At 35.8% G+C, this 21,173-nt stretch overlaps 1 protein-coding gene across 5 annotated transcripts in view; it reads right to left on the bottom strand.

Moving 5' to 3' along the window:
* The window catches only part of MON2 (MON2 homolog, regulator of endosome-to-Golgi trafficking), a 97,959-nt gene that overhangs the window by 22,746 nt on the left and 54,040 nt on the right, over nucleotides 1–21,173 (bottom strand). For 3 of the 5 annotated variants that reach the window (XM_068400428.1, XM_068400431.1, XM_068400429.1), the window contains exons 27-35: nucleotides 19,762–19,905; nucleotides 19,228–19,245; nucleotides 18,833–18,961; nucleotides 16,760–16,950; nucleotides 8,296–8,356; nucleotides 6,872–6,995; nucleotides 5,836–6,043; nucleotides 4,937–5,019; nucleotides 2,941–3,083 (exon numbers count right to left, since the gene is read on the bottom strand). In XM_068400428.1, coding sequence (XP_068256529.1) covers nucleotides 2,941–3,083; nucleotides 4,937–5,019; nucleotides 5,836–6,043; nucleotides 6,872–6,995; nucleotides 8,296–8,356; nucleotides 16,760–16,950; nucleotides 18,833–18,961; nucleotides 19,228–19,245; nucleotides 19,762–19,905 — 1,101 coding nt within the window. Of the gene's footprint in view, nucleotides 1–323; nucleotides 3,084–4,936; nucleotides 5,020–5,835; nucleotides 6,044–6,871; nucleotides 6,996–8,295; nucleotides 8,357–13,941; nucleotides 14,007–16,759; nucleotides 16,951–18,832; nucleotides 18,962–19,227; nucleotides 19,246–19,761; nucleotides 19,906–21,173 lie in introns of those variants that run through there. The other 2 variants (XM_068400430.1, XM_068400432.1) reach the window with 2 other exon arrangements.

Raw genomic sequence — 21,173 nt, 5'->3', positions numbered from 1 at the left:
AAAAAAGGTGAAGATTGTGGTTACATTCAATAAACAATTAATGCTTATCTGCTAACTTCCAGCTGACACATTTCTATACAGTCAGGTGTACCCCTTTTCTAGCTGATTTCAGTGACACGATGCAGACCCCAATCCTGAAAATGTCCACGTTTTACTTCTCATGACTAAGCAACTCTACAGACCTGGGAAGAACTTGGACATGAGTCTACTCAATAGGTAACGTTAAATTAAATTTATTCAGGAACAAGATTTACCTTGCTAGAAACATGTAAAAATGTGAAATTTAAATATTCAAAAATGCTGTTTGCATCAAAGAAGCCCTAAGAACATTTAGCAAAAAGTACAAATAGAAAAAAGAAACTGATACTTCAAGCTGGAAGAAATATTTGAGTGCTGAACAAGAAGGCACAGCAAAGGGAATAATTCTTATTCACAGACAAAATTAGTCAATGAAAAAACTTTTCTAAACTAGGTAGCTTTGGTTTTCGTTGTCAAACTATTCACACAAAATACAGGAAAGCGGTTTGAATATGGTCAGCCTCAGCTTGCATGTCCAAAATATGCCTCAAATCGCACAGATATTATTCATTTTGCAATTAAGAGGAAAGGAAGGAAAGTTAGATCATTGGTAGTTTATTTCAAAACCTTTTGAAGATTAATGTCCATAGGCAGTAAAGTATTCTAAGTTCTAGAGTCAGGGAAGACTTACACACCCTCTTTTTAAAATAGAGATGAAGCTGAAGATTCGCTTCATTGGACAGAATGCATCTGTGTTATCACTGAAAAAACAATTCAAAACAAACTCACCCACAGTTTGGTCTTTACACCTCTTTCCAGAAATTCTCGTTAAGATAATATATTCTAAACCAAATAAATACCCTTCTTTCCTGTCCTACACTTTGTTTCTTTAATGACCTCATAGACCTTGATTTATCTTCCACTAATTAGGAGACCAGTTGCCAGGTTTTTACTTTCAGAGTACAGATAGTGTTGTCATCTGTATGTGGGACCCAGTTCTGCAGTACACTGGAACAGCTCCTCCAAAGAAGCTATTTGGACATAAATTCTATTAATGGGAAGCATTTGTTTCCTTAATGTAAACTCTGTGTTCTCTAAAAACTATCCACGCTTGACGATCAAGTTCCACGCAACTTTGGTCACAGAGAAATCTGCAAAATCTTGAAGCCTCTTTAATGTTTACTGCACTTTGAAACAGAAAGCTTTTAAAAAGGACCATAAACTGGAGCTTTATGGGAGCAAGCTGTTGAAAGCCGTGCTTGTACAACATTATTCACACAGGCTATTTCTAACCCTGCGCAGTTCATCACACCTTCAACTCTATAACTTCTACGTCTATTCACATGTACTAATCAATGTCCCTTTAGCCAGGAAAGTGTAAAGCAAACATCTATAATACCATTTCTTATGCATGATAATCTCTTTTAATATCTACAAAAGACTTTAAGGAACAAAAACCTAAAGGTAAGCTCCGAAATCCATAGAAAGGCACCTGTCTTTTTTTTTTTTTTACATTTGGCCTTTGTGCTTTCACATCACAGGTTAAAAATATGTGAATACAGGTAAAACATTATTGAAATAACAATTAAGGATTTAATAATAAGAGTTTAAGTGCTAAGTCACAAACTTAAAAAACAATACTATTGAAAGTGTTTTGCCTCAATTGTGTATTACGTGAAACAAATTCACATTTACTTAATGACAAATTTTAATGCACTTCTAAATGAATAACTATCTTCAAAAATACACTTCTCATGGTTTTATATCAGACACAGTTTATAATTCAAAGATTAGAACAATTTGTTTGGGTTGAAAAGACATTACAAAACAAAGCACTTAAAATTATTGAACAAAATATTACAGCCAAGTATTTCAGATATTTGAAATCACCTTTCTTGGGTCATGATTCAAACACTGTGATACCTGCCAAGAAAGTCAAAAAAGGCTAACAACCCTCAAATAGGTATTTTTTTTTAAAGCAAGGCTGCAACTACAAAAATGGATAGAGTTGAGTAGAAAAAACATCTTGAAACAAATATATTATGAAGTGAGGTATGGTAGTGTTGAAGTGCTACAGTGGATTTCTGCATCTTCAAACTTATTTCAGGTCAACTACTTTGAAGTTTGAGACCACCAGACTACTGGCTGCGTGCTGCAGTCTTTTGTCGTATGACCGTTTCTTAGATGTCTGATGGCCACAGAGAAGGTACATTCAATTAAGCAAAAACTAACAACATGATCAGATATGAATGGGCATATCTGGCAATTTAGAAGGCAGGCTGTAAGTAAAAATGCAAGCATACAACTTATTCATAATAAATACATTTTCAAGCATTTAACATTATCAATATTTTAAAAAGAATTTAAATAATAAATGCAACTATTTTATACAGAACTGTACCATTTATTATACACACAAGTATATCAGTTCCCTTTGTTTACAAAGGCTGGTTACAGATATATGGAATGTTACAGTACCATCTTGCATAAAATTTTAGTACAATTCGTACTTCAAAAAAAAGGGTGCAAAACACCAGCCTAATAAATCTGACTGAATTGAAATATTTTTAATTACATCATTAACACATACACAACAAGCTGTACATAAGCCCACTTTTCAATCACCACTTCAAGATACTGTAGCAAGTACATCAGATTATAAATGATTCCAACTATTCAGTTAAATTTATTAAAGGTTTGCACTGCTACTCACTCTGGAACCTTTGAGATATAGCCTGTATTCATGAATTACTGAGCTCTTGTTAGTACAGTTAAAAGGCAGTCAGCACTGCTTGCCAAAGTACTAGTCACAAGAGATTTCCTCAGAGAAACTTCACCCAGTAACAAATGTTTTTTGGATTCTTTTTTTTTCTTTCAAGAATTAAAAAAATTTTTATGGGGTCAAGACTCTCCATTCTGTACCTTGGATGCTGGTGGATGCATGAAGTCCTTAAAGGGAACCAGTGCCTCTTTCAGAGCAGAGCACACTTCCGAGGATGAGCAGGTGATACATTCTACTAAAGTCGGGTACAAGGCAATAACTTGTGCCCATGTGTTAGCATCAACTGCAATGAAGAAAAGAACAGAATGAATCACTTACTACTGTCCAAATTCTTAAAATAGATTTTTTTCAATACCTGTATAAATAAGGGCGCATTCAGCTGCCTAAACATAGGTACCTAGAGCTATACAGACACTATGACATCTGTACAGGGCTGTCAGATATCATGTAGGATTTCTGCAGGAGAGCATTACCCTTTTTTGCAGTAGCAGCAGCTGGAAGCCAGATGGTATATCCATTAAATGGTGCTACACACCTGTGGTTCTACATATGAGTCATTCACTGTGTTTTCTGGATGAAGAACTGACAAATTAAAGATACTACTTTTATTAAATCTGTAATACGCATACATTTTCTGCCTGCTTTTCTCAGCTATTGACAGAAAATTGAATTGGATGCACATTTCACTTTTGGAAACTTGTCAGCAATGAGGCCTTCTATTAATTTCAAATCAATCCAGATTACAAGAGCTATAGAAGGCAGAGGGAGAAACACTGGATCAAGAAACAAAAATATTCATGTTAAAGTTTGTTAGTCCAACAAGTGGAATTAAACACTGTAGCATGACTCTTAATAATGTCACTTCCTTGCTTATCTCTGGTTTAGCTCTGTTTTCAAAAGAGAACAAAACCCTCATTTCAGACAACATTAATAACTTTCTTAAAGAAATAAAATTATTAAAAGCTAGAAGAAGTGGGAGTGAAGTGATTCTCTAATTTGTCCAGTGGTTCTCTTCAGAAGAAAGTATGCAGGAGGTCTGGCAATCACTGCCATATAAGGACCAGGTGAAGAATTTCTCTCATTGCAGGAGGAGGGGTGTGGGGAACAGTCCAGCTGAGTGGGCTACTCTACCCCTCTAAGACAAGGGTCCACCAAAGTAGCACTTCAGTTGCCTTCAGGGCTCTCCAAAAGGCTTTAGGTATCCTGGCATAGTTCTGCCCTCAGCCTTTTACCATGCACCTTGGAAACAACATTATCATAAATTTGGCTGCTCAGCGATGATGCAAGTGAGGCACTGCCTCTTTCCAGAAACCCTCCTGCCTGTGTTTTTCTGGAAAGGCTGGTTGGTTGGTTTGTTTCCGGACTGAAAAGTTTTTTTCTGTTCTTCATAATATCAAAAGCAGGGAGGTAGAGGGAAGTGTTGTATATGCAATTCTGTCAGAGTTTCAGAGTCCAATACAACTGGTTTAACTAAGACTCCTGACTAAGTTTTCTGGTGGGAGCTCTCTATGCATACAGTAGGTGCAGCTTACAGGAGGAACAGGATGCATGATTATAAGTGAAGCTGAGGTGTTCCATTTAATTCAGCCCTCTAAATACACCTGTTAACCATTTACTTGGGCATCACTGAGCTAAGACATCTTTCTCAGGAGGTACTACAGCAGAAAGGGAGGGAAAGCAAGACCACAAGTTTAAGTATCTAACAGCCTGCCCATGCATTTAACTTGTACACCCCTTTAATTGCAGAGTGCACCTATGTGAACGTGATCCATAGAGACCTATAAAGGTATAATGAGAAGAAAAAGGATCTAGCAAGACTACATATATTTAAGAATTCTATTAACATTTAATGGAAGTTTGGTGGTTTGTTTTTGGAAGACACCAAGCTCTATCTAATAAAAGACATCATAAATTGAAATCTTCTATTTTATTAAATGTATCTTTGCAAAAACTTTGTGGGCTTTTTTTCAGACTACCTGACACTTACATATACAGAGAATTACAAAATACTGAATCTTACAGATTACATTTTTCTTTTCAATTTGTGTGAAAATTACTACAGGAAAGAATAAATATGTCTTTGTGGCAGATACAATGTTATCTTTTTTAGAACCATGTTGTTTAACAATAACTTACCATTTTCAGGTTGAGTTTTTTTAAGTGAATCTATGAGAGTACTGACAGCTTTTAAAACAAATATGATTTCTGTTACTTGTTGCCTACAAAGGGAAAAATGCAAACAGTCAACTACTCATTTTTGTCTCAAGAATATAAGTTTTCTATGAAACTTACATTAAAAAAACACATAATGGAAACAGCTGCAATGAAGCCTACCAAAAAAAAAGGCTATTTAGATGTTAAGGTTATCATTTGTCTTAAACCTTCCCCACTGTCATTGCTGTTGTCTCACCTAGGACAGCTTTAACTTTGATACTGGAAACACTGACAGCATACACATCTTAATATGAAAATACTCATGTACATGATTAACTGTAACATGAAAATAATATCATCATTCATGATCAAAACCTTCAAAAGTTAAGTGAAATTTAAATAAGTTCCCATTGTAAAGAATTTCCTGGTACTTTGGTCAATTTTTCTGTTTCAAGAACAATTACTTGAGTAATGATTCACAATGTTGCTGTTTGGATATTTTATCTTATTTTTGAGGAGACTCTGCCTCTCAATTTGGAAACTATACATAGCTCTACTCGGAACAAAGGGAAATCACATTTCAGAAATATTAATGTTATACATATCAGAAACATTGTTTCAGTAACTGAAATGTTAGTTACTAAGTAACATCCTATTGTCTATGTAACAGCACTGAATACAACCATTATTATTTAATTGATAAAATATAAAAATTGGTATCAACATTTTCTTTGAAATGTCTTCCCCACAAACATTTCCTGGGCTTTAAATTTCACCCCCCCACACACAATATTTTTTTAATGATTGAGTGATATTTTGAATGCAACCTTCTTCATAAAGTACTGGTAATGCCTTTCATTTCCTAAGGAAGACGTACATACCGTGGAAGAGGACATTTGCCACTCAATCTTTCATCTTCTATGTAGCGATGCAATACATCCTGTGACCTTTTCAAGAGCACAGAAAGTGCCATTCTAGAGATGTAGCCTTCCTGAGGTGTTGTGACTTTATTACTGAATGAAAACTGGAGCAGTGTTTCAAAACACACCTTGGAAAACTCCTCTCTCATTCGAATATCTATTTCGGCTTCTGTCAAAGTAAAATGTCATATTTAATTGTGCAGCGTGTGTGCCAATACGCTAAATGTTGCATTTCAATCAGTTTATTATATTTTGCAAAAAGGTTATCGCTCCTCTAGTATTAAAAAAGATTAACAGTGATGTGAACAAATATAAAGAATACATTCTAAGAAAAGGTGACTGTGCAACAATCACAATAGTTCCAAAAACAAAAGAAAAAATATGCAACACATTCAGTAACGTGTTACCTACTTGACATTGCTTTTAATAATAAAATAAATGACTTCAATTAAAAATACCCAGCAACTCCAGTTCTACATCGTAAGTACTAATATTTGGTACTGTACAATCCAAACATTTTTCTCTGTAAAAGGCTAATGTCCATATTTTTCATCTTTCTATATAAAACTATAAATATTTTTTCTTAAAGGCAGAGAAGGTATCTGGTTAGGTACACTATATAGTCACGTTAAGGTCATTTACTTTTTAAGATCAGGATACTATGTCTGCCTTACAATTGTCTGAAATTATTGTTAGAACTATTTCAGCTGGCACAATGCAAAACAAACTATGTAGAAAGTATAAATATAAGGTAACACAAGTACAATATTATATATGATACTGACCAAGAAGTAAGGAAATAATTTTTTAAAAATTGCAAGGAATTCTCGGCAACTTCCATGAAATAAGATATAGTTTATAAAGACAAGGTGGATATCAGTCTATACTGAATACATGCCATGGAACTTCAAGTCTTTATCAGAATAAGTACTCTCAACATTATCATTACTTTCCATTAGATTTAAACACCGCAGCTTTTGTCATTCAGGTACCATACCTGTAAAGGAGGAGGACTGAGAATGTATAGAGCCTTTATTGAGCATAGTCATTATTTGACCAACAAAATCCTTAGGAATAAAATTAGCATATGGCAGTATCTCTGTGCTGATAAGCTGCACCACCTAAAATAAATGAAATATATTTATATTGGTTTTCTGAATATTGAAGTTGTAATTCTAGTATGAAGAAGACAGAAACATTAAACAAAAGAGACATGCCTAATGAAACTTCACAAAATCTTCCAACGGTAGCTTTTAAAATTTGCAGATACGTCCAAAAATTGTGGTCTTGCATGCAATATTAAACCTGAAATAATAAACTTTTTCCCCTCACTTTTGTCAGTTTCTGAAGCAGTTATCACTCAGATTTCCACTGACATTTGAAGTAGATTCTTCAAACCAAATTTATGGTTCTGAAAAGATCTAACATTAGGAATCTCTCTCCACCCAATTCAATATCCTCACTATGACATTAACACATATATCACATGCTTACAATGTGACATCTGCAAAGCAGAACAAGTAAGTTATCTAAACAAGCTCAAGGCAACACACATTAACTGGAATGCTTTCTATCCAAGGTCTTGATGCTCCTGTTCAGGAACAAAGTGGGGTCAGATCTCCATAACTTAATGCATTAGATCTCAGAGTTCTGCTCACTGCAGACAGAACCGCTCCCGCTTTTCATCCAGAACTCTGTGTGTCCCAGCTGCCACTCTGGAGAGATGACAGGCAATCAAACCCACAGATACTTCCATGTCTTCTCTGCAACTCCTTTTCCTTTGTACCCCTAATCCCTGGTCTGCCACACCTCTTTGTCCTGGAGTGAAAGGGGACCAGTCCCTCTTCATTCCAAGTATCACCATCTCTTAATTTTCTTTGGCCTTATCCAACCAAACGTGATCTCTTTTACAAATACAGCGGTCTCTGTACTGCAGAAACAAGACATTGTTTCTTCATTTATGCACAAGCTTTGCAGTATTGAGAGCATATCTGGAGGGCAACAATGTCATTGCTGACTGAACGCCCCCCCTCAACACAGAAAGCACTCACTTTAGGTTTAATTGTAAGCTTCCTCCATGGTTTACAATTACCTGTGTAATTGCTTGGCAATAACATAATAAGTAAGACTCAGATAATGGGTTAGAGGCAGAAACACATTCTGGTTTAGCCACTCTACGCTGTTTTGAACTTGAGTGGACAAGGAGTAGTTTCTGGCGTGCCGCTTCCTACTTTTTGCATAACTGAAGCAGCCGAATTCTGAGCCTATGAATTTCCTGTTTCGTTTTCAAAAAGGAAAACAGTATCACAGAAAAAATAACAAATGGGTAACTTTTAAAAGAAATTATTTCAGAACCAAATGCAATCTGTGAACGTCACTATCTTGTTACATTCAACAGTATATTTGTTACAGTCTCCTTACCTCAACATCAATACTCTCATTCTTCTGAAATTCTTGAATTGAGAGATTTTCGGGAGGTGTACTAAAAATAAACATACTACATTATACTTTTAAATTCACAATGTGTAAGGCGATAAGTATGGGAAAATGCATTGCATTTACAGTTATTACATGCAGCAAGTTGGTAGTATTATATATTAATGATTAACATTTTAGAATAAAATCTTACGAATAATGATGATAAAAATGATTCAAAGGAAAAAAGTAGTCAAACACTAAAATTAAAGAGTTACAACTGATGGACCTGGTTAAGGACTTGCATCGCCAACACCATTTTTCAAAGCATCGCAAAGTAATCTCTCTTCTTACATGTGCAAAAGTCACAATATCTGTTTAGATGAGTCTGTGAAGGTATCATCAGGGGAACACAGTTTATTGCATTTTACTTTTTTCTCTCACTTAGCAAGATAAGAGACTTTTGATTTTAAGCAGTACATCTGTAAAAAACTTAATTTTAATTTTACATTTTCTTCTGCATTAATGAAACACTTTTCATTAATGGGACACTACTTTGTCTTTCTCCTTGATAATATTTTTTTCTCATTCTTAATGACTTTTATGAAGAGACAAACCCATTTTACGAACAATAATTTTGAAGAAATTCAGAACTTTCTGCAGTTCTTCCATTGTATATAAAAATTTCTTTACAGATGAAATGTCCCAGAAGTGGTTCAACCGTGAAAATTACCCAATACTTTACAAGATCCTACCTTACCTGCTTGTAAATTTGGAAATCTTGTATCATTTGATTGGAAATTTTATGTCAACCATCAGTCACACAGTTTTCTCTGGTAAAGTTTTATCTCCTTTATTGAGTTCTTCCTTGTACTTACTGGACTACCTGTTCAGTGAATTCAAATTTTTTCCCTTTGCTGCATTATGCTTCTGCTGAGTAATAGGGCCAAGTTCCTCAGCAGGACAGAAAGAGTAAAGGCCTCCTACTTAGACAGCAATCAACTACTTCAGCTGATGTGCCTACATCAGTGTTTTAGTTTGGATCAGACATAGGCTTTTCAAGTTAAACTTTTAGACATCCCCATTTATAAACCTCGATTCATGTCTGAAATTAAACCAAAAAAACGTACTCCAAGCTCTCGTAGATGCTTGCATGACAGGAAGCCAGAGTAGAGCTACTCTGAAATAAAACACCTAAAGTGAGCACTCTGCGGGTGATGGGTCCTCATCATGAACTGTTTTGCTTTACAGATCTGCTTCTACTGCGCTTGCGGGGGATCAAAGAAGGTACTTCACACAATAGATAAACTCTGAAATACTTTGCTTATAATCCCATAATCATAGGATTGCCTGCTAAAATCTACACAGATTCAACATACAGTTAGCAAAATTATTAGAAGAAAAATCCATTATGAGCCAATGATAACCTGTGGTACAAGAACTTTCTGAGCTACGTAAACTGGGATGCTGAAAGAGCGTATCATGAAGATATCACTATGTGGTCACCTTGCACTCTTCCTTAGGTATCCTACTAATCCATCAGAAACAGCGCATAGGTCTAGAGATGTGTCTGTTCTGATCCAGTTACGCCATTCTCATTTCTCTGACATAGAGCAGAAGTCGGAATCCCCACGCCTATGTCCCTCCAAAACTTAAAGACAGTTGCAAAACCCACTGGATTGCGGGTTCAGTTTCTCCATAGTGTCTGATTTGCACTGAAGGTAACATGTTACTGGAGCTAATGGAATAACTGGTAGCATTAACAACAAAAATCAGAGACAAGGTGCCATATAAGGTCAATATATTAAATTCTCTCCTTTTCCCATAATTTTACTTTTTGTCTTTCTAAAATAACTATATAACATCTTCAAGCTGAGGAACAGTTTGGAAATTTGACCACCTGAAAGGAATGGTTAGAAATACCGGAATTAAGATTGCCTGTGGTACTTCAACTTGCTGCTGTTGTGTATGCTTGTGTGTTATGATGCATCTTAAATTAGACGATGCTTTTTTTTTTTTTCTTTCTCCAGAGAAACCATCTAATTAAGTACACACGATGGTCACTACTGAGAAGGAAGGAAAACGATAGGGTCAATCTGCCACAACATTCCCTGCCTAATTTATGGCAGAATAGCCAGATGCAAGGAAAAGAGAGCTCTGGACTGAACAAAGAACCAAGCTGTTCTGTAAGCAGAGGAATCGGTGCAGTATTGTAGTGACAAGCAGACTGGCATCCTTTGGCTTATTTCCAAACTCTCTCCCCAGCCCCCAGCTTTTCCTCTACCCCACATCCCTCCCCAGGAAACAATAGACATGCAGTAGGTAGTTCAGACCAAAGCACATGCTCACTGGCTAGGCAGCTGCCAAATATATGATTGTGGACCTGCACCAGCCTTGTTCTCCTACGGGTACTCATCTGGGCCGGTCTTCTCCATCCCATTGCCAATTTTAATGAAAGGTTTCAGAACTTTGGAGGCTTCTAAATCTCATTCAAATCTGGGTAGTTTAGCTAACAGGGTTGTGTCGTCCCCCCACCCAGTGCTCCTCCATGATGCTGACCAAGTCAGGTAAGATTTTTCCAAGACAGGCTTTTTTCTCCCAACTTCTGGGTGCTTAGCATGAGACACTTGAAGTTCAGTCTGCACACCTACAGCTAATTTTCAGTTTTGACAATTATGACAGTATGTGCCAATGTTCCTGCTTGAAAAACAAATATATCTCCCTTCCTCAAAGGGACTTTATATAGATAACTTCACCACTGTCTGTGAAACACTCAAGTGTTACATGTATGACTAGGAAAAACCCAAAGAAGAAAATATGAAATACTATATTATTGGTTTGTGTGTTAGCCAGTCAGGAATTTTGGAGTTATATAAAAAGAATAAAATAAAATAATAAGTAGCTGTTCAGCCAGTACCTTTTGTAACATATGAAGAAGTTAACTATGCAAACCTTTAAATAGTAATGTAACCCATTATGATGCATACAAATGTAGGTCATGTTGAAATACCTGGGAAACTTTAATTTTGACACTTCCTCATTTATGGCTGACTGACTTTCTGAGCTGAGTGTTACTTTAAAGAGGTGTCAAGACCTTTCTGTCCAGTCATCCATATCTGATCTGCCATATATGCTACAGATTATACTACATACTTGTTCATGTAGCAAATTACTCTCACGTAAATAGATTTTTGTAATTAAGGTGTCTATATGAAACATCTGTCTAGGGGCCAAAAGGTTTGCTGGTCTGATGCGATACAGCCAAACTGTACTGGAAGGATCAAGAGCCAGGGGAGATATGAGGCAGAGCGATGCAGACTGTTGCTATGTGCAGGCTTTCCTAGGTACAGAGCTCCCAGACACTGCCCACTGTCTCAGGAGGGCTTTAGAGGCCAACAACAAAGAGCTAACAGCCACCCAGAGCCCTGCTGTGCACAGCAGCGCTCTGCTCTGAAGCATCTTTTTGGAGAGTATTGATTTAATTCCCTCATGTGAGCACAGACTTCTGCTCTAGTAAATTATATATATACACACTTTGGTTGAATATTATTTTATATAACGGCTTGACATGCTTCCATGAAAGCCTCTGGGAAAGAAGAATGTTATGAAATAATAAACAGACCAGGCTCTTACTAGAAGACAATTTTGTGTAAATTAAGTTACATGAAGTGTATTAATTTTTAAATGTCATTTTGATTTATAATAAAAATCAAGATTACTGAGCCTCCTCAGCTGTAGCTTGCTTTAAAAAAAAAAAAAGCCGAAGCTTATTGCTTAGAAGCTGTTAATTCTCTGTGAGAGTAGCATTCTCCTTTTTTATTTACCTGTGCTCTTTTGGCTATACTTGAAATGTCTTTATGTACAAAGCTGCAGAGACCATTTCTGCTGTGCTTTGTACTTTTTAAACATCAGTGAGTACCTCCTCTCATTCAGCCCCATAGCTGGCTTGAAAACCTGTGCCTCTCCAAAAGACAGAGGCAAGACCATGCAGGGGAGGTTCACTATTTTAAACAGAGATTCACAGAGCTTTAATTTAAGGGTTCTAACCACAGTGACCTCTTACCTAACCAACGCCAACTCAGTTTCACTGGTGGAAGCAATATTAGGCTATCTACACATGCCATTTCTAGAACCCCAGTGATTAGAAGAATTATGTGTTAGATTAGAAAAATGTTTAAAATTATGAAAATTTAGAATATCAATGAAATAGAAAGGGTTTTGTTTTTCTACTCTATCCTCAGCCAGGCAGAGACTTGGAGAATGTGTGTACAAAAATTAGACAATATGCACTGGGATATTTTAATGAACAATGCTAAAGGGAAAAACTAGCCAAATCTGTTATGCAGCGTTGCTGACCGCAATAAGACATTTCCAAGATTTACAGAGATGCAGATATTTTATATTTAGAACCATCCCAGCAATGCTAAGTCAGCTTTGAAGAATAAGGGTTGGAAGAGCAGGTAGGAAGATATTTACCTAGCTTTGCATGAAGCCTGGACAGATAATAGCATGGAACATGTAGAACATTAAATAGTGAAAAGTGTGGAGTATGAAAAGGTATACAGGAGTGAAGGAAGAAAAGTAAGTTTATTTGTGACAAAACATTTCAGTTTCCTTGGAGCAGAGCACTTAGGAAAAATTACAGAATGCTGGCATAAGCAAGTAAATTTTCAGTTCTAACTGCATTCAGGTCCAACTGAATGTATCTAGCTGTATTCCTCTCACAAGGGGTGACATGTTGGATAATGGTAAAAATCCAGATAATGCAGTAATGCTGTTACTCTGTCTCACTGATAGCCTCCTGTGGTGTCTCTGAATTGCATTTTCCAAATTCTTTGTGCTCCAGAACCTTTTCAATCCATGCTGGTCTTCAGCAGTGCTGCCAGATTTGTACACTTCTGCACCTGACTTAATAACCCCCCTGTCCTGCATGGCATATTTGCAAGTTGGAAAGCCACCAGGGATGACTGACTCACAGTTGCAGTAAGCCACAGTTATGGTCAGTAGAGTCACTAAAACCAAGTCAAATTTACAAGTCACTAATCTAAGAGCACAGGGGGCTCTCATCTTCTCATCTGTGGCTTGCTTAATTGATTTTGCTGATACAGACAAAAATCCAAGTACTACCAAAAGTTTTAAAAAACACAACTCATTGTTAATATAAATAAATCGGGGAACACACTGAAAAACAGCTTTTATACCACCTAGCTGGCCTAAAATAAACGACCAACATAGACAGTTGGAAAGGAAAGTACATTCGCATTGCCTTCTCCTATAATCTGAAGGTTGACATGTACCTCAACTCAGCAATAAATTTTAGCTGTTACTTTCAAAACAGTGAATAGATTCTCCCAAATTACTCTGGAATAAGACACCACTATGATTAACATATATTTTCTATTAGAACTATAACAAAGAAAAAAAATTGAAACAACACAGTAAATTTGAAAATTCTGAATTCAATTTACTTAGAAATGGAACAACTACAAATCTAAGAGACTGACTATACTGCAATTACAATCCACTAAAAGACACAATTTAGAAAATTCTAACATAAAAGGGACAGGTTGCCCTATTTGCCAAGGCTAGTTTTACAGCATCTTGCACAGAAGTGCAGAAGGACTTAACCAAAGGAAATCAGAAGAGAATTACCTCAACGTGGGGAATTTCCACAGCTATCTCTAGAGCCCTCCTTGCATCACAGCCAGAGAGGCACGCTTCAGGAGCATTGTGGGGAGGAGGAAGAGGATGAAGAAAAGGAGAAATGACTGCTATTACTAATTGTCCTGACTAGTGGCATGAGGCAGATGTACCCCCTTCTTAGCTTTAACTTTTTTTAGGACCACAAGGCTCAGGCTGACAGAGGGAATGGAGAGGCTGTCTATCCTAAAGCTACTAAGGGATAGGGCTCTAACTGTAAGTAGGAGAGCCATGCACTTGGGAAGACAAACTGCTCTTCAGAAAAAGATGGACATTAGGGGGCGAAAAAAAACAGACGTTCAATAGCCATACAATGTACAACTACATAAGCAAAAATCATCTACTCATAACAAGCCAGGAAAGAGTAATGATAATGGCCATTAATTATAATAACAGGCCAAATTATCCTGCTGTAGCCATATGGTTCTATAAACCACCAGCCTGTTTTTAATATTTTAAATTCTTTTGAACCTTAAAGCTTCTAAGTGAGAGAACAGACAAGTTTCATATAACTTTTCTGAGAACATCTTTCATTCTGATGAAAATGCTGATCCCTAAAACACATTTTGTATGTGAAATTATAGAATACGCTCTGGTCTCTAAAGAGGCAAAACAGACTTAAGCAAAGACAAGACAAATTTTAGGGCATCATAAATATTCACATAAGTACTATTTTTCCTTTACCTCCAGAGAATATTCACCCATGTATGACAGCTGGCAAAAGCTACTAGAATTAACGCCAACAGAGATTGTTTCTAGCAAGCAACACATTAAGATGGAATTTCTATGGTTGGAACAACTTTCAAGAAAAGTATAAATCACTCGCTGTAAATTAAGAAAAACGGACAACATATTTAGCCAAAAAGGTCACGCAGATGATAGTGGATTATGTTGAGTTACACTGAAGATCTGTGATAATCTTACTTCCCTGGATTTATGAATGATTAATACCCAAAAACTGTAGCAGTGCCTGGTCTAGGTCACCTAAAAACATGCAAAACGGATAGGTTTCATCTGTTTGCAGATATCTAGGAATAATTCATTTACAGCAAATAGCAGTATGTATTCCCAAAGTAACTTCTAAGTGAACATACGTTCTTCTACAATAACCTGAAAAACCTTAATTTTAATTTTCTAAACCCATCAATGATATTGATTATAGGGTGTTGGCTGATCTGGACTGCCTGCCTCAGAATGGAAGCAGGACTACTAACCACAGCTGAAAACAAACCCAAACAACATACTGCAAAAATTATTTTAAATTAAAGAAACAGTGAAGCATCGAAACAAAAACTTGAATGATTAAAGTGTCTTTTATGTAGTCTTGATGAACTTTTTTACTTTAAGATCCTCCTATTTAATAATATTTCTTTGAAGTAAATGCAAAAACAAAAGAGAGGTTTCTCATTCAATTGTCCTGTAACCCTATTGATGAAATTCCAAAACCATTCATTATTACAAACACTTTCACTAACGGATGTGTCTTTAAAATTAAGTTTCATGGGTATTTATTTTTTGTCTGTTTTGGGCAAGCTGCTATTTATTCATCATTAGTAAATACAGCTGTGTTTGGTTGCTGATTTTTGTGTGTTTGAAAAATATACACACACAAATACATCGCATACTAGTTTTAAGTACAGATGAACCCTATCATTTTCTATTAAAAAGAAAGATTAATTTGTTACTGAAATCAGCATACACACAGAAAATCAGGGAATTAATTTTTTCATATTCCCCATTGTCCTTTAATCTGAGACACTATTAGTTATACTTAAATTACTCCTAAAAGATGCTTACCCACAGATGTTCACAGAAGATGGAAATTCCATACCGCTCCTAAGCAATCTTCTACAATACCTAACCTTCCTTACAGTAAAAGGTTTCCTTAATGTCTAACCTGGATAATCTTTGCTGTACTGAAATCAATTTTTACCCATTCTCAAGGGAAAATAAAAATTCTTTTCTGGAGCAGTATTTTACCATATTCCGAAGACTTATCATGTCTTCCTAATGACATATTCTTTTGGTTGAACAAACTAACAGATCAGATTGACTGTGTCTCTGATTGTTATTATTTTTCACTTCTGGACTTTCTCAACATGCCCACATCTACAGTGTCCCATTCTTGAGGGTTTATGCATGTACTTATATATCTGCCTGTCTGTCTAGTTATAAATCTGACTATTTAGCTACACTTTTCACAAAGTATTATAAATAAAGCATGGTTAATTATTAAGGTGCAGTCAATTTAGCTTGGGTAGAAACAAACGCAAGATAACGATGGGCTTTAAGTGAACGGCAATGTAAGAAATAGTTTTCCAAAATTCATAGTAAGTGGAATATTTCAAGATAGAAGTCAAGAGAAATACATATAGTTAATGGTGTTCACCTTAACTAAAAATAATTACTGTTGCAATCCTGTTCAAAGTGAAAAAGGAACAAATTGAGTACAAATCAGTAACTCTTTATCAAACCTACAGTAAATGTACTTGGGAGTCCATACAGAATTCCTTGGCCTGGTCAGAAAGGCTATGCCTTGTATTCAGAAGTCAGCTGAGCTCTTTCTTGCTCTGACATTCCACCTTTTGAATGAAGTTTTTTCTAGTACTTTCTGGTTACCTTTTTTCTTTCATTCATTAAAATAATTTTCCGGTATCAAATATCTCTAAAAAAAATGCTATTTTTACTGAACTTTACCGACACATATACTGAACAAATTAAAAATATTTCCCAGTTTGAAAAAAAAAAGGGGGGGAGAAATTGTGTTTACCTTCTGGTGAATAAAAAGTCTTCAAAAGTATTTGCTAGCTCTGGCCACATACTGTCAAATTTTCCAGAAGATGCATGCTGCCTTGCAACAGGTAGTCCAATAGAGAGAACTTTGAGAAGAGAAGAAACAGCTAGCTTCCATGTGCTTTCAGAAGGACAGGAATATTTCAGACTAAGAGGTATTCTTAGTGTCTGCAAAATGAAGTTAAAATAAAATTTATAGTTGCTCAGACAAATCTAAGAATACGACTGGTTTCTGCAGAAGATCTTGGCAGATACAGTCATAGATGATAGTACACATCCCTACCTTTTCTGATGGTATATGAGATGCTCTTTTAAAAATAGAATTATAAAGATGATTTACCATATACCAGCTGGCCAAAGCACAGGTCTGCTGCTAAGTACAATGTTAGAAGTCCAAGTTGATCCATTACCAATTACTCTATCAAGTTACATACTAATTTTCTTTTTCTGTATTGCCATCCACCATTTCTGCTACACCTGACAAATGGGCTTTCCTAACATTCAACAGATTGCAGGCAGTTCATTATCATGAGTGTATTCTGGAGTTTATCCTGTTCCTAGAAAGTTATCCCAAGTGCTTCCACAGTAAAGAAAAAAAACCTCATTAAATTTAAACTTTTCCTAACATGCAAAAGTCAAACTACATACATAAGCACTGCAAGACACCTGGTCAGTGCTGACTCTTAAACCACATGAAGTTTAAAAGCAAAAAGTGTTTGTGAAATTCTAAGATAAAGGCTGCAATACAACTCAAATGTATAGCAGATGAAAACACAGCAAATTTTAAGTCTTTCAGATAGAAAGACAGCTTCAGTATCTATAAAAGAAAGTCATTAATGAGTTTAAAAACATGAAGCATATGTACTATTTACATTATATGTATTCCTTTTAGCATTGTTAGTCACACTAACTAGAATCTGATACCAAGTTATCTTGGAAAACTAATTATTTAATTTATATTTCAAATACATAGCGAATCAATTTGGGTATTACACATATGCCTCTAATACTTTCAGTGAAATATCTGATGTGAGGAAAGCAAAGGGAGGAAAGAGTGCTCTCAAGAGTGAATCAATTGTGATTAACTCTCTATTGCCAAAAGTTATGAGAGCTAGGATCTAACCCTACAGATAAACAGAATATTTTCTTCTGCTGCTATTGTTCATAGGGGTCAAATCTAATTCCAGTATCAACATGGACTTTAGAGACATGAAAAATAATTTTAAAACCATTTTCATCTATTGCAATAAATCACATTATTATCAACTGTGAAGGTTAAAGAAAAGTGGTGTTTACATCAGTTTCACCTATCCCATTAAAACAGAAGTGGAAAACAACTGCATTAACTTTGAAATACAAATATTTAATTCATAACAGATTCCAAATAATGTGGTTATATTCAGGTTTCTAAATTTCTATTCAGGAACAACATTATGTCAGCCAAGTCATTACAAACAAACCTAGGCCGCATACACTTTTTTCCAGATATTTACTTCTACTACTATTATTTACCAAAATTATTTGCTAAAATGGAAACAAGGTCAAAAAAAGTTAAGAGTTTGGCAATTTCATCTTAACAGCACATTTCTGCACCTGTAACATTTCATAGCTACATCAACGACACACAAAGGCATTAAAAGCAAATCAAAAGTAATAGCTAGAGCAGACATCCCCGAAGTATTTATGCCAGTGTACAGAAATTGGTCTTTAGCCTCCATTGCCATATTTACTAAGAGGCCTCCATATCAGATTCAGGTGCATAATACTTTCAAAGATTAATATTTTGTGGCCTAACACGTTTGTTAATTTTATTTTAACATTGAAATACTGATGCTGACATTATCCAGCTAAAGAACAATACATATAGCCTAATCAATAGCCTTGCAGCTTCAAAAGAAATTACTACCTGCTGCTCATCTTCATAATATCTATTTGTTTACTAAAGCTTTAAGCTTCCCAGAAAGTGTTTATCAACACTAGCTCAAAATAAAACTCATGATTTTCAATATAAGCTCATTAAATTCAGAGCATACGCAGGACAAACTTTTACCTTAATAATGTTGTGAAGAACCTTCTCAGTTACCACAGCTTTATGGCAAGCTGTCTTTTGGTATAAGTCCACAACAACTTCCAATGATCTCTCAGCAAATGGTACGTAATTCAATGCTACCCATTCCGCCTAGTAAAAGAAATTAGTGAATTACTGAACTATATGTGAAAACATATTAATTAAGGAACAGAAAATGTATGTTTTGCATTGAACTCTCAGTTTAATGCATGCAAGGATTGCTAAGAACATGGTCCAAGCAGCAAAACTGCAAATACAACGTAGTCTGACTATGAAAATGTACTCTACATTGAAGTAAAGTACATTTACGTAGGAGAAATGTCGCAGTCTAGGCAAGACAACTACATTAGGACAATCTTTAAGGAAATTTAACTCACCGGTGCAAATAGTTGTATCTAGTGTGATTCCATTGTGTTGCAGGACAAATAGAATAAGAAGAATTAATACATACATAATAGTTACCTCTTCGATTACAGTGAATCAGATGCTCATGCTTAGTGAACAGCAGAGTACACAGATAAAAAGAATTATTGCAATTAAAAATTTGCAGCTTGAGGGAATTTTCTCCATTCACAATTATTGTGTCTTTTTATTAAATTTGGTATCACATGTTGGACAAGGTATTTTAGATTAATTCACTGGACAAATTCAGACACATTCACTATGTCTGGTGTCCAGGCAAGACCTTTCCTACACAGAGGAATACAAAGTATAAAAGCAAAGTAGAATTCAAAGGGAGCAAACAAAGATAACGAAAGCACATAAAAAAATCCTAATAAATTAACTTACTACTCAACAAGCACAGTGAAGTTTTTACAGATGGAATAAATGCATCTTGCTAAACAACCTATATCTGAAGCTGAATTGGGTTCACCAGCTAAGTGAAATAAGTGAGATCTCTAATTAATTACCTGATTATACTTCGCATTTGCAATGTGCTTTGTTTCCAGCTGTCCATACTGTGGAGGCTTGCAGGAAAATTCTACAAAGGCCAACAGCTGGTCAAAGATTGCAGGATACATTATCTGCATACTTTCTGAGCCCACACATATAGCCTACACCAAAAGAAAATACAAAAGCTTAATATATATCTTGAGCTTCCACATACAAAAATCTGCCTCAGTACAAGGAGCTCCTAAAGAAAAATTCCTATATAAGACTATGCAAGAGTCATGCTGTATAAAAGACAGTGTATAGTTCTAACAGTTTAAGGAAAGCAAGTTTTGTTATTTTATTGAAGTAAATTAAGTGGCAAGATACCTGTGCATATATAGTTTAGTAAATACAGCTATCTCATTTTGTCTAATAAAAGATATCTTTTCTTTACATACCCGGCTCTGACATGACAGCAAAATATGTAAGTCCTGTCTGTTGATCTCAGCCACATCTTCTTTAAGTTCTACTTCAAGGGACATTTATATCTCAGAAGTAATTCAAACAAGATTTTCGTAAGTCGTTAAAATTGTGTCTTATGGAAAGCCACATAAATAAAATGAGAATTGTATGATTTTGGTATAGCTGAAACTCATTATCTTGCTTTAAAATGGAAAACATTTCAGGAAGGTGTACTTAGAAGATGTCAATGAAGTATCATGTTGTCATAGGCTAATGATTTCCTGTCACAATATAAATCTCAAGGCAATCTTAGGGCGTTTATTTTCAAAGCCAGATACAATGATTCTATGAAGTTACTCCAATTATTTTCTGTCATTTTAAATGTCTTGCTTTTCCTCCCAAAGCTTCAAGAAACAGTCTTTTTATTGCTCCACAAAAAGACCTTGCGCTTGGTACTGTCATTTTTCCCTGGGGAGGAATCAAACCCCCTTTTCATTAACCACAGATCATCCATGACAAGTTGTGGCTGAACTCACGCAAGGTGCCAACAGCTCTGAAGCTGTTCGAGTGCAGCCTCCATGCTGGGGCTGCGTCATGAGCGGTGGCAGTCGATGGGCTAGCAAATATCCTGAGTCCCCAGCCATGAGAGGGAGCAAGCCAACACGGGCTGCAGGCACTGTCAGCACTAGATCACCCTAAGACCTAGCTGCACTTTCAGGCAATCTACAACCTGCAGCAGAGCAGTCCATGAGTCATCAATGGCTTTTCCCTTTTCCTCAGCTTCCTGCAATTCAAAATGTGTGTCTAATGCTCAAAAAGCTTAATCAACATTATGAATACAGTGCAGCACTCCTTCTAAAAAGCCATACTCTTTTTGTGGTGCTCAAGTTCAAGACTGTACTGAACTCTGAAAAAGATGCTTTGGTGCTAGATACCCACCTGTATCACCTTTGCTGATCTAAAAGTATTCAACACCATGTAAAACAAT

This window comes from Nyctibius grandis, chromosome 5 (genome assembly GCF_013368605.1).
Source record: "Nyctibius grandis isolate bNycGra1 chromosome 5, bNycGra1.pri, whole genome shotgun sequence".
NCBI classification, from domain to species: Eukaryota; Metazoa; Chordata; class Aves; order Nyctibiiformes; family Nyctibiidae; genus Nyctibius; species Nyctibius grandis.
The sequence above is the reverse complement of the archived record's forward strand: the minus strand, read 5'-3'. Positions and strand labels throughout refer to the sequence as shown.